This window comes from Balaenoptera acutorostrata, chromosome 20, assembly GCF_949987535.1.
Source record: "Balaenoptera acutorostrata chromosome 20, mBalAcu1.1, whole genome shotgun sequence".
Classification (NCBI taxonomy): Eukaryota; Metazoa; Chordata; class Mammalia; order Artiodactyla; family Balaenopteridae; genus Balaenoptera; species Balaenoptera acutorostrata.
The window spans coordinates 43,511,549-43,525,921 of NC_080083.1; the positions used below are offsets into that span (position 1 = coordinate 43,511,549).

General features: G+C 37.5%; 1 protein-coding gene across 1 annotated transcript in view; it reads left to right on the forward strand.

The window, feature by feature from the left end:
* LOC103000733 (keratin, type I cytoskeletal 40) overlaps positions 1–14,373 on the forward strand; it is a 31,966-nt gene that overhangs the window by 8,084 nt on the left and 9,509 nt on the right. The window contains 6 exon segments of the mRNA XM_057535181.1: positions 8,427–8,588; positions 8,701–8,826; positions 10,156–10,376; positions 11,771–11,850; positions 11,853–12,109; positions 14,011–14,166. Of these exon segments, the coding sequence (XP_057391164.1) occupies positions 8,427–8,588; positions 8,701–8,826; positions 10,156–10,376; positions 11,771–11,850; positions 11,853–12,109; positions 14,011–14,166 (1,002 nt within the window).

Genomic DNA, 14,373 nt, shown 5'->3' on the forward strand with positions numbered 1-14,373 from the left:
TTCTCTTTCTGATAGTTTGATGTTAGTATATAGAAATGCAACAGATTTCTGTATATTAATTTTATATCCTGCAATTTTACTGAATTCATTCATTAATTCTAATAGTTTTGGGGTAGCATCTTTAGTATATTCTACATATAGTGACAAGTCATCTGCAAACATTGACAGTTTTACTTCTTCCTTTCTAATTTAGATTCCTTTTACTTCTTTTTCTTCTCTGATTGCTGTGACTAAGACTTCCAATACTATGTTGAATAAAAGTGGTAAGAGTGGGCCTCATCTTGTTCCTGATCTTAAAAGAAATGCTTTCAAATTTCATCATTGAGTAAAATGTTAGCTGTGGGTTTATCATATATGACCCATATTTTGTTGAGATATGTTCCTTCTACACCCACTTTGTTGAGAGTTTTATAATAAATGGATGTTAAATTTTGTCAAAAGTTTTTCTACATCTTTTGGGATGATCATATAGTTTTTATTCTTCTGTTTGTTAATGTGTTGTATCATGTTGATTGACTTGCAGGTACTGTACCATCATTACATCTCTGAGATAAATCCCATTTGATCACGGTATATGATCCTTTTCATGTATTGTTGAATTCAGTTTGCTAATATTTTGTTGAGAATTTTTGTATCTGTGTTCATCAGTGATATTGGCCTGTAATTTTCCTTTTTTTGTGGTGTCTTGTCTGGTTTTGGTATTGGGGTGATGTTGGCCTCATAGAATGAGTTTAGAAGCATTCCTTTCTCTGCAACTTTTTGGAATAGTTTGAGAAGGATAAGCATTGACTCTTCTTTAAATGTTTGGTAGAATTCACCTGTGAAGCTATGTGGTCCTGGACTTTTGTTTGTTGAGAGTTTTTTGTATTATTGATTCAACTTCATTATTGGTAATCTTCTGTTCATATTTTCTATTTCTTCCTGATTCAGTCTTGGCAGATTGTACATTTCTAAGAGTATATATCCATTTCTTCTAAGTTGTCCATTTTATTGGTGTATAATTGCTCATAGTAATTTCTTATGTTCCCTTGTATTTCTGTGGTATCAGTTGTAACCACTCCTCTTTCATTTCTGATTTTATTTATTTGGGGCCTCTCTCTTTTTTTTCCTGATGAATCTGAATAAAAGTTTATTGATTTTATCTTTTCAAAGAACGAGCTCTTAGTTTCATTGATCTACTCTATTGTGGTTTTATTAGCCTTTATTTCATTTACTTCCACTCTGATCTTTATTATTTCTGTCCCTCTACAAACTTTGTGCTTTGTTCTTTTTTTCCTTGTTCCTTTAGGTGTAAGGTTAGATTGTTTATTTGAGATTTTTCTTGTTTCCTAATGTAGGCTTATATTTCTATAAACTTCCCTCTTGGAACAGCTTCTGCTGTTTTCTATAGATTTTGGATCATTGTGTTTCCATTTTCATTTGTCTCAAGTATTTTTTGATTTCCTCTCTGATTTCTTCAGTGACCCATTGGTTGTTTAGTAACATGTTGTTTAGATTCCAGTGTTTGTTGTTTTTGCAGTTTTTTTCTTGTAGTTGTTTTTAGTCTCATACTGTTGTGGTTAGAAAAGATGCTTGATATGATTTCAATCTGCTTAAATTTATTGAGACTTGCTTTGTGGCCTAGATCCATAGATCCATGTGATCTATCCTGGAGAATGTTCCATGTACACTTGAAAAGCATGTGTATTCTGCTGTTTGGGAGTAAAATGTTCTGTATACATCAATTAATTCTATCTGATCTAACATGCTGTTTAAGGCCAGTGTTTCCTTGTTGATTTTCTGTCCAGATGATCTGTCCACTGATATAAGTGGGGTGTTAAAGTTCCCCTTTATTATTGTGTTACTGTCAGTTTCTCCCCTTATGTTTGTTAATATTTACTTTATGTATTTAGGTGCCCATATGTTGGGTGCATATATATTTACAATTGTTATCCCTTCTTGTTGGATCGATCCCTTTATCATTATGTAACGTCCTTTTTTGTCTCTTGTTATAGTCTTTGTTTTAAAGTCTATTTTTTCTGATATAAGTATTGTTACCCTAGCTTTCTTTTCATTTCAATTTGCATGGAATACTTTGTTCCATCTCCTCATTTTCAATCTGTGTGTGTCTTTAGATCTGAAGTGAATCTCTTATAGGCAGCTTTAATATGGGTCTTGATTTTTTACCCATTCAGACACTTTGTGTCTTTTGATTGCAGCATTTAGTCCATTTACATTTAATGTAATTATTGGTAGGTGTGTCCTTATTGTCATTGTTTTGTAGTCCTTTTTTATTCATTTCTTCTTCTTTTGCTCTATTCTCTGGTGGATTTGAAGACTATTTTTAGTGTTACGTTTGTATTCCTTTCTCTTTTTTGTGTGTGTATCTACTGTAGGTTTTGGTTTGCGGTTACCATGAGGTCCATATCATATATATATACAACATATATAATATATATTTGATCATTATTTTAAGTTGATAATCTCTTAAATTTGAATGCATTCTAACAATCCTGCATTTTTACTCTCCCTCCCCCAACATTTAATGTTTTTGTTATAGTTCACATCTTTTTGTTTTGTGTATCCCTTAATTATTTATTATGGATATAGATGATTTCACTAGTTTTGTCTTTTAACCTTCCTACATCTGAGCCTTCAGCAAGTTGTCATCTTTTTGTAATGGTAACATCAAAGATCACTGATCACAGATCACCATAACAAATATAACAAAAATGAAAAAGTTTGAAATATTGTAGGAATTACCAAAATGTGACAGAGACATGAAGTGACAAATGCTGTTGGGAAAATGATGCTGATAAACTTGCTTAATGCAAGTTATCACAAACTTTCAATGTGTAAAAAATGCAAAATCTGTGAAGTGCAATAAAACAAGGCATGCCTATACATGTAACCTTCACATTTAAGTGTTTAATCCATCATTAATTAATTTTTGTGTATAGTGTGAGGTAGAGCTCAAGATGTATTAGTTTTTGCTATATAATTATCTAATTAATTGAGCAACATTTATTGAAAAGACTATCTTTTTCTCATTGACTTACTTTGGAATCTTTGTCAGAAACCAATTGACCACATATTTGAGTCTATTTCTAGACTCTATATTCTTTTTTGCTGATCTAATTGCCAACACTTATGCCAATATCAAACTGCCTTGATTATAGTAGCATTATAGTAACTTATATGAATTTACACTCCCACCAGAAATAAATTAGAGGTTGTACACAATACAATGTGTCTGTTATCAAACTTTGACTTTTTTTTCAGTCTGTTAGGTGGAAAAATAAAATGATATCTCAGTGTAGTTTAAATTTACATTTCCTTTTTTATTAGTGACATTGAACACTTTTTCTAAGGCACTTTTAAAAGTTCCTTCCTTATTTTCCTTCTGATCACGTCTGTGGTATAATTGCAGATGTTCTTTCCCAATTTGTCATCTCTCTTCTGATTTTATAGGTTTTTTTTTTACCCATGCACAAGTTATTTGATGTTAAATTTATAAGCTTTATATGGTTTCTTAATTATGAGTCATTATTAGAAAGGCCTTCTGACTGCAAATTTATAAAAGGATTTTCCTATGTTTTCTTTTAGTACATTTATGATATTATTTTTTCATATTTGAATTTTTGTAAATTTGTGCTACTATAAGGCATTAGGTATAATTCCAACATCTCTTGCCCTTACCCCAACCCTGAGTGATACAGAATTGAACATTCCTTCCCCTTCCCCAATCCTGAGTGATACAGAACTGTCCCCAAACTGTATATGATAGTCTGTCTTTTCCCCATTGATTTAAATGTCACATTTATTATATACTAAATCTCAATCTCTTTGGGAATCTATTTCTAGACTTCTTAGTCTATTTTATTGGTCAGTCTGAATATTCATGCATCAATACTACATTTTAATTATTGAGGTTTAAAATACATTTTATTATTAATACCTGGAAGTACTGGTCTTTCTGTAGCTTTTCTTTCTTAGAATTTTCCTGGCCATTCTAATTGGTTTTATTTTTCTCATAAAACTTCAGAATTATCTTGTCTAGTTGAAAAAGTCACTTAATGAGACAATCTCAAGTTTATTGAGATCTAAGTGAAATTAATGTAGATATAATTGATTATTTTTTAATGATGACTACAGTATTTCAGTCCAAGAACATAATGTATCTTTCCATTTATTCTAGTTTTCTGTTCTTCAGTGTATTTTAACATTTTATTCTTGTAGATCTTGTATCTTTCTAACTAAATTTATTCCTGCATATTTTATATTTGTTGGTGCTATTGTAAATTGTGTTTTTTCCTTCCATTGTGTGTTATGCAGAATAATGGGCCCCCAAAGATGTTCATGTCCTAATCTCAGAACCTTTGAATATGTTAGTCTACATGACAAAGGAAAAGTAAGGTTACTAGTCAGCTGACCTTAAAATAGGAAGATTATCCTAGATGATATGAGTGGGAATAATATAATCTCAAGGGTTCTTTCTGAAATGTGGAAGAGGGAAGCAGAAGAGTCAGTGTCAGAGTGATGTGATGTGAGGAAGACTTGACTGGCCATTGCTGGCTTTGCAGATGGAGGGGAGCCATAGACCAAGGAATGTGGGCAGCCTCTAGAAGCTGGAAAAGGCAAGGAAATGATTCTCCCCTAGGGCCTCCAAAAAGGATCAGGAACAAAGAGCTTCCTTAAGAACAATGCTAAGTATTACTAAGAAAGAACACACTTACCTTTCAGCAGATCATGTTTAAACAGCAAATGTAAACCAACACCACAACAATTTTTAGCTAATGTAGTATGACAAGCAAACACTGAGTACTAAAAATATCATAGAATGTGAGTTACAGAAAATCAAAAGGTAACCAGCCTCTTTTCCAAAGAATTTCTTGTTAGCAATCAAACCCTACCTGGAAAGCTAAAACAGAAACCCAGCAATTACCTTTAAAAAGAGTCTTGTTTAAGACCAACATTTTAATCCATACAATGTCCAAACAACGAAAATGGGAAAATCAGTTGGACAGACCAAAATAATATATTGATTTCTAAGTTCACCAACAATTATTAGATATCAATAGTTTCCCTTTTTTAGAGAAGAAAGGAAAAGAAGGATGGACTCATTCCTGGTCAAGCTCAATGCCAGAGGAAGAGGTCAACAAGGACTTAATGAACTTAATATACTCACACTTGCTTAATAATGGATGCTGTTAGAACCATGATGACAGGTCGTTTTGAAGACATAAGGTGAAGCTCTGAACCCAATGACAAGTAGTAGTTGTGATGGGTAATAACTCAGTAATAGCCTAAGTGCACATTTTTATGAGACAAGTAACTCTTCTCAGGCAAGTAAAAAACAGACTAATAAGATGTTCCTATGGGATTTTATATAAACATTAGAAAGGAAAACTTCCTGCCTGCTGTGACCGCACCTAGAGCAAAGCCTATATAAGCACTTCAAACAGGAAAATGCCAAGAGGCTTGGAATTTAGACTCAGTCATGGTTGTCTTGAGCTTTGGATACCAAAGACCTAGACTTTGAAATAAACCAAAGCTGGGCACACACTATGGATACCAAGCGCTGTAAAACAACTATGTCTTCTTCAACGCCATGCCAAAGCTGTTCTAGAATTGCAAATTTAAGAACCATCTTTTCTAACACCAGCTGCCAGCATTGTGGTCTTGAAGCCAACAGCTGTCAACCACCTGGCCATGTTCTGAGAGCTCCCCAGTCCCAGGGCTGCCAATCCACTCCTTGCTTTTGTCTCACACCCCTCTGCTTAATAAGCAATGTCAATGCTTGTTCCTCTCTGGATGATTGTGGCTGGTGTGGTGATGGCACCAACAGTAATGAGAAAGAGACCATGCAAATCTTGAGTGACCGCCTTGCTAACTACCTGGAAAAGGTACGAATGTTGGAACGAGAGAATGCCACACTGCAGTGGCAAAACGTAAAATCCAGGAAGAGTGTAACAAAGAAGCTCCGGGTCATATGTCCTGACTACCTGTCCTACTATGTTACCATTGAGGAGCTCTAGCAGAAAGTAAGATTCTCAGCAATGTGTATAATCACGTTGTGAATTGATGTCCTCCAAGCAATAGTCATTTGTTAAACTGTAATATCTTAGTTCCTTTTATGCTGAACAATATTTTGTAGAATAAGAAAATCTCTTGAATGAAATTGTCATCTTGAGGCAATATTTAGAGTTTTATAGTTTTTCATTTTCCAGAAATACACTCTGCCATTTAAACCAGATAACACAGGACCAAAATGTATTAACAACTGCTGCCATTTCTTTAACAAAAATAAGAAAACAGGGATCTAAGGAAAAGAATTTTGTTTTAATAAGTTCCTAAACAGTTTAACTTTTATCCATTTTTTTCAACCATCACCACTCTTTTCCCCTTTTATGTTCATTACGTCATCTCTAAATTGTTTAAATAGTTTCTTCCCACACCAAACCTAAGTTTCCTAATCAGAGTGATACGCTGCTGCTACACATGCTGGATTTATTCTGTTATATTTTTTCAAAAAATATTTACTGAGCACCAACAACAACGCACCAGACATTATTCTAGGTTTTGGGAACATACTGATGAACAAAAAAGTCTTACCCTCATAGCGTTTACATTCTAGTGGACCGTGGTATGTTATGCAAATTTAGGATGAACTTTATATTTTAACAGTAAAACATCTATAGAAGTTTTTATTGAAGTAATTTTTGCTGATCTTTTAGGAAAATAACAAAAAGTTCCAAAGTTTCCCAAGCATCCTAAGCGTAGCTATAAAAAGCCTAACTAGCCTCTCCCTGTTAATTGAAACACACACAAGTCCCTTGGACACTTTTAAAGAAGGAGATCTTGGTGTTTGTCTCATTTGTGTGTACAGCTTCTTAATTCTAGATCTTGTGTACCAAGGCTGAGAATTCCAGACTGGTCTCACAAATCGACAACACCAAACTGGCTGCTGATGACTTGAGAGCAAAGTAAGCCCACCCAGCTCTGTGGTTCATGATAGAATTCACCCTGCATCTGATGCTACACATACCCAGTAAGATCGTGTCTGGGTCTGCTAACCCTCCTGCCCATACTATGTCAGCACCAGCCCAGAGAAGACCTTCAAATTCGATATAAATGATTAAGATTCATAGCCACTCACATTTATACAGTATCTGTAGTTTCTAACATATGAACCCATCTGATTACCTGCACAATAGTCAATAAAATAGGTAGAGCTAATATATTACTAGCCCATTTAAGGTGAGAAAACTGAGGTTTAACAAGATCCAGCTATTTATCCAAAGACATGCAGTTAGTACAAGACAGAGCCAAAACTTGGACACAGGCTTGCTAAATCTTAATTTCTTGCTCTTTCCACTTCCACTGCACTGCCTGTAGGGGCAGGGGAAGGAGGATAAACTCTTTCATCTCAAATAACAAGGTAGCATCACTCAAACTAATTTAGAAAGCCTAATTAAGTAGTGATGTTTTTCAAAGGGTTTCACCTCGAAACAGAAGAAAACCTACAATAGAAATATAGGAAATGAAAAGCCCAGAGGAAAATGCAGAAGAAAGTTCTGCTTGGCCGGATTTACACCACCTACATTTTAATGCTTTTCTTTTCATGTACCATTTTTACAGGTACAAAGTCAAGGTGTCCCTACACCAGCTAGTGGAGACAGATGCCAGTGACCTACAGCAGATTCTGAATGCACTGACCCTGGGCAAGGCTGACCTGGAGGCACAAGTCCAGTCTCTGAAGGAGGAGCCCCTTTGCCTCAGAAAGAACCAAGAAGAGGTTAGAGAAAGACCAACGGAGTCCTTACAAGCTGAGCCTCTAAAAATAGCATCAATTTCTTTGAGTTGAATTTGACAGTTTGAGTTCAACTAGACACTACTGTTATACCTGATTATACCTACTGCTACTACCATTGGTTCAATGTCTTTCAAATCCATTGCCCACAACACAGTAACTGAAGCCTCCACTGTCTTCTCCAGCTTTTCCAGGATAAGGAAGCAACCCAATTTCCTGTGAGCACATGTTTCCCATCTTTTTGTAGGCATCTCTGCACAGACTTCCGCCACTATTGGTATAAGTCGATATTGGCATAAGCACATATTAGCATCATGGAGACTATGGTCTCTCATTATAAATTCCACCCCTATGCCACTTCACCCATGACCCCTGGAAATGATCTAAATTCTTTAAAATCCTGATCTTGCTGGTCAATTCTTTTCAATGTTGAACATATCTGAACACACAGTCATATGTGAAATAGCCTTAAGTCATTTTATAGCATCTTCATAGTGCCTATAAATCACATATTCCTTTATTGTGGGCTCAATTTCAGATGCAGTGAAGCTAAATTATCGCTGTTAGACTGAAACAAGAACACAAGGGAGTCATCTGTTCACCAAGTGACTTCACATTCTTTTTCTTTCCATAGGAAATCAATTCCTTACAGAGCCAGCTTGGGGACAGACTCAACATTGAAGTGACCGTTGCCCCTTCTGTTGACCTAAACCAGCTTCTACAAGAAATGAGACGTCAATATGAGTCCATCACGGAGAAAAACCACAGAGATGTAGAACAGTGGTTCAACGCACAGGTGGGGAGGGTAGATAAGTCAAAAACAAAGAGTTGACATTGTATTTCCAGGGGCTCTTGAATCACAGTCAAGTTTTCCTTCATGATATTCATGTCCTTTGACTATGTTTCAGATGGAGGAGCTGAACCAAGAGGTGGAGACCAGCACTCAACAGCAGCAGTGCTTCCAGAAGGAGATCATTGAACTGAGATGCACCATGAACACTCTACAGATTGAACTGCAGGCCCAGCACCGAATGGTACCTGAAACACTGACCAAACCTAGCACAGCAGTGATGGCAGTAGTCCCTGACACCTGTGTGGTGTAGTGTTTCCCAGAGTGTGTCCTTCAGAACGGCAGTTCTTCTGTTTGTTAAAGGGTCTGTGGCCAAAAAAGGACTTTGAGGTCAAATAAGCCTGGGAAATGCTGGATTAAACAAAGATTAAACAAGGTACCTTCCTTCAGGCCTTTAATAAGCGGATGTTCACCATGACTCTCCAAGAAGGGGATATCTGGTATTCAGCATTTTAGAACTCATTTGACTGTGGACTCCTTTTTTTAAAGAGCATTTCATGGCAATGATAATCCATGGAGTACGCTTTGGGAAACACTAAGAGAGCACTTTATTGCATGCAAAACATTTTTACAAACTATCAAATTTATAAAATAATCTTATGAAGGAGGTGGCATAATTATTAAGCCAGTTTTACAGATGAGGCTCAGAAAGCTCATCTGGTAAAATCTTGGTGATTTTACCAAGACAAATCCAAGATAAGTTTCATTTCACTTATTTTGTAGATGAAGACACAAGCTCCTGAGGCATTAAGTAACTTGTCAAAAGTCACAAAAGAAGTGAGAGTCTGAGCCAGAATACAGGTTCCAAAGCTGGAACCACTTTTTCCTCATTCTACGCACGGCCTCTCTGAAGTAGGAACTTATTTAAATGCTCTGATATGAAGGGTATTAAGAAGACCTTGCCCCAAAGCTGGTTTTGTCACCAGCTAATCAACTCATTTAACCTCTTGAACCGCAGTTTTCTCATCTATACAAATTGGAATAATCATGCAAGTAGTGGGTTATTGAAAACTAAAATTCCATTATCCATAGGCTTACAGAATGATAGATCAGGAAAGAAATTTAATTATCAAAGTTTCAACTCTCATATTTTACATATAAAGAAATTGTTTATGGCTAAATGCTGCTCACTTCCTTTTTAGGTAGAAACCCTCATAGAAAGAGGTGCTGTGGTAATGCGTTTTTAATGCCTGGGTGTGAAATAACTTGGAATTTTTTTTCTGTTCTAGGTAGGAGAGTGTGGTAGGAGATTGTCTGGTGATTAAGGAGGGAGAAGATAAGTAAATATTTAAAGAGAAGCCCCAGAAAAGAAGATAAAGGAAAGCAAGCTTTAGCATAGTTGATAATTTTATTTTTGGATATATTTGGTTAGGAAGTAATAAGAAGTCAAGAAGCCTTGGAGATTCATTAGTACCTGTCATCAAGAAACCATTGTTTAAAATGACACTGATCACAAATGACTTGGGTTTAAAGGATTCATCAGTATAAATCCTCCTTTCCTCCTCCATGGTAGAGATAGTCCCAGGAATGTGCCCTGGCAGAGACAGAGGCCCGCTACACAGCCTTCCGGGCCCAGATCCAGTGTCTGATCGATAACCTAGTGGCTCAGCTGGCAGAGATCTGGGGGACTCTGGAAAGACAAAACCAAGAATATGAGATTCTGCTGGACGTCAAGTCCCGGCTAGAGCGTGAGATTACCACATACCGCAGCCTTCTGGAGAGCTCAGATGGCAAGTATGAAAATAAAACCAGTTTCTGCAAGAAAGAGGCTCAAACACACACATGTATGTACTGCCACTGGCAATGGGGGACAAGTGCCTTGGTCTTCTTGCCAGTGATGGAGAGCTTTGGCCGGGAGAGTCAATCCACTCTCTCAAGCTGTGCCATTTGGAGACCTACAATTGTAGCCTAGTCCAAATTTGAAGGGTTAGCTGAACTGAGTCGTTTTGAAGAGCCAGTGTTCCAGATTGACTCCTTACAGGTTGGCTAACTTCTTAGAGTTTTAAAAATTACTAGGGGAAAAAAATGGTTTCCTCAAAGATGAACATTCCTGGCAATTTACAGATTTCCCCCTACTAAGATGAACGTCTGACTTTCACAAGATCAAACAGGACAACCCTGCTTCCTCCTTTGGAGGAACGTTCTGCTCAGGCTGAAACCCCAGCCCTGTCCAGCCACTTGTCTTTGATGGCCAACAACAGCATGTACCTAGGTGTGCATCAGCATTTTTTATAGAAGTTGTAAGTTTTTAAATAAGAAGCTAACCAACTCATAAGGAAATGACATGGAGCATGAGCTCTTTGAATCAACTCAGTCCAAACTAACACCCCAAATGCAGACCTAGTTACAATTGCTAAGGGGACATCCATCCCCAAAACAATCAGTGAACGCCATTCACAGAAATCTTTTAACTGGCATGTCCACATTGTTCTAGCACAATGTCAACCTATGCAATCACCCTGAGGAGCTCCAATATACCAAATATACCAAAGTGCCTTGAATCATCAAAGAAACATGATGCTTTCTAAAAAGGGTTCTTACTTTTAACTCCTCCTAATTCCAGTTCTCTAAAGATTATTCATTTATAGACACCCAGAAGGCACCTTAGAGCTTCTGGATGATGCGTTGAGGACTCTTCCATAGATGGGGACCAGGCCACCAAAAGTACTGTGACTATCTCTCTGGTTAAGAAAAATACCAGATTAACTTGCTTTCCTCAGATAGTAAGCTCTTCGACTTGTCCCTTATCACTGTTAGGTTCCCACTATATCCATTCTGCAGATGAAAAACTAAAGCTCAAGAGGGTTAGCTGACTTATCTGAGGTCACCAGCTGGCAATGACAGAGCTGGGCTCCACCCCAGTCTTGGACTATTGGAGTGTTCATCCAATGCTCTGGCATTGGCTGTAATGGCAGCTTACATAATCTAGCACTTCTAAACCTGGGATGCTGCTTTCCCATGGGTCTGGTCTGATTCCTTTTCTTCAACTAATGACAGTACAAAATGAATAATCAAGCATTGGTAAGTACCTGTTTTGAGTGACAAATGTTGAAAACTTAACCACTGCCATTTCTCCATAGCCACCGTTGCCTTCTTTCAACCACAGGTAAAATTTTGTTTTTTCCTAGGCTTCCCTGTCACCCATGTGCCACCAAATGTGAGCCTTCCACTTGCATATCCAGTAAGGCCAGAGCCCTAGTTCACACATCATCCTCACCCCCTGTGGGATACACGAGTCCCACGGTGCCTGCAAAACCCTGCTGAGAATTCTGGTTAAAATCTGCACCATCACCGAGGAGATTAAGGATGGGAGAGTCATTTCTTCTCATGAGCACGTGCAGCCTTGCTTCATCACCAGAACTGCCAAAGTCTCACATCCCAAGGTGATAAAAATAACCCTCATTCATGAAAGAGAGGCCAATACTTGCTCCTGCCAGAGAGGTTTAAGAACTCCCCAGTTCCTTAAGGTACTTATTTTCTTGCTACTACATTGGGTCCCCATCGCTAGATAGAATATCTTTTATTCTGCTCCTTCCCTAAGTCACTGCCACCAACATGATAATAAATGACATTTCTCTAGAAGCACATTTCCCATTTATCTGAGGGTCAGGCACTGATTTATAGGTGCAAGAGAAGGTGACCTACATTACTTGACTCCACAGGTGATGGGCAGGTTTCTCTTGTGTTCATTCAGGCCTTGTTTACTTACATTCCTCTTTAGAGCCAGTCAGACAAGTTCAAGAATTGGTTTGGGCCATGACACGTGAAGGTGAAAATCTACAACCTTCCCTTCTAAACCCCTTCTTTGGATATAGAAAGAAGCTTATATGGTAACAGCATGAACAGAGAAAAATATCTTTAATACTTAGTTTCCTTGAATAGTCATGAGTCTGAATCCTATTCACCTCTGCTGTCTCAATTACTGTTTATCCACACGTACACACTTCACCCGCCCCAAGATATTTTTAAAGATGTCCACATTCTCCAAAATTCTGTGAACCATCAGGCTCTCCAAATATTTTCATCGAGAATCAGGAATCGCTGTGGGGAGTGAATCTAGAGCATTTTGAAGAAATAGCATGGATCCTCTCATTAAATGTTTGCTATTTCTCTTTCTATTCTTTAGGGAATGGGATTTGGTTCTGATTGTTTGACAAGGAACATGTAGCTGGAACTCTCAAGACATTACTCTGCTCCTCTATGTCCCTGTGACAGGTACCATGAAAAAATAACTTAGATGCTTACTTCAATCTATCCATCAGAGAGAAATGGACTTAATAGCAACAAACTCTGCAGAAAAGTAATCATGAATAATTGCTGCTTGCTAGCACAAGGCAGTCCCAGTTTGAGAAAGCACCACTTAGGAACCAGCCTTTATCAAAGCTTCTTACAGTAGGGTCAAGAGTGTTTAAGTCAGTCTCTACAAAAATTATTTGACATTTCCAGAGTTTTAGTAAATAATTCCTAGTCAAACACAGAATGTGAAGTCAAAAGTCCTGAAGTTCTATACTTGCCACTTCCTAACTGTGACACTGGACAAAACATTTAGGCTTCATCAAATTTAATTTCCTTGTTTGTTAAATGAGGATCATGCTTAATTCACAGGGTTGTTGTGAAGATCAAATGAAATTTTTATGTAATGCTGCTCTGTATGCTGAAAAGTACTATACAAATGTTATTTTTATATAAGCTCTAGACCTAATTATGTCATTATTATCTCATGTTAAAATTCTTTCTCCATGAATTTAGTTCTCCAGTCATGATTTTGGAGTTTTAACAGTGTTTGGCTTTGGGGGGTAAAAAGAATAGAACAATATTTCCTGTGATCAAGCCCAGAATTCTACTCAAGAAAGCATTTTTGAAGTCTTGGCATATGTATCAGATATCAGTTGATGACTGATGCCCACATCAAAGACAAAAGCATTGTTTAGCTCACAGTTTAGCCATCCACCTCCACCAGACAAGTAGCAACTTACACTAAGCAAATGGAATGCAGAAGTCCCAGAGGGATCTCTTTTCTATCAATAATCTCTCTTTTCTCTGAATGCTCAGATTACCCCTGGTCAGCACTTACTTGCATACTGTCTCAGACTGAAGGATCAAAACGTGGAAAGAGCGTACGGCTTGGACTCAGAAACCCCAGGACAGAGTCTCATCCCAGCTTGTGTGTTTCTATGCCCTTGAATAAAAGGGACATAACAACTTGGGCCCTGCCTGCTGAATGGCTGGAAGGATTAAATGGGATAATGATGGTGAAAGGGTCTTATAAGCTGTAAAATGCCATGCAGAAGGGAGTTTTTATTCCCTATGCTGAAAACTAGGCATATGTCATTTCCTTCCATACCTTCTTCCTTTGTGTCTGGTTCAGAGATGGTCCCCAGTAGACCCCATACACGCCATCAACATTAACTGGGAAATCAACTGGGGACGGGTCAGAGCTGCTCGGTCTGCTCTGAGGTTTGATTCCAACAAGATTCAGGGTTTAGGAGCCTCGCTGGACTCAGGCAAACCTCAGGCTGATATGGCAATGCCATTGTCAACTTTTCCCAGAAATAGGACATCTTCCATCTGCTCAGAGCAAAGTATCCCACATGCCTTCCACGATCAAAATAAGTTATTATAAACTGCATGGTAAGAAGGGGTTTAACCACTCAAGAGTTAATAGATTTCTTAAGTGTCTTCTCTATATAAGGGAAGATAAAACCATCTACTGGAAGTTGTACATGAGTGG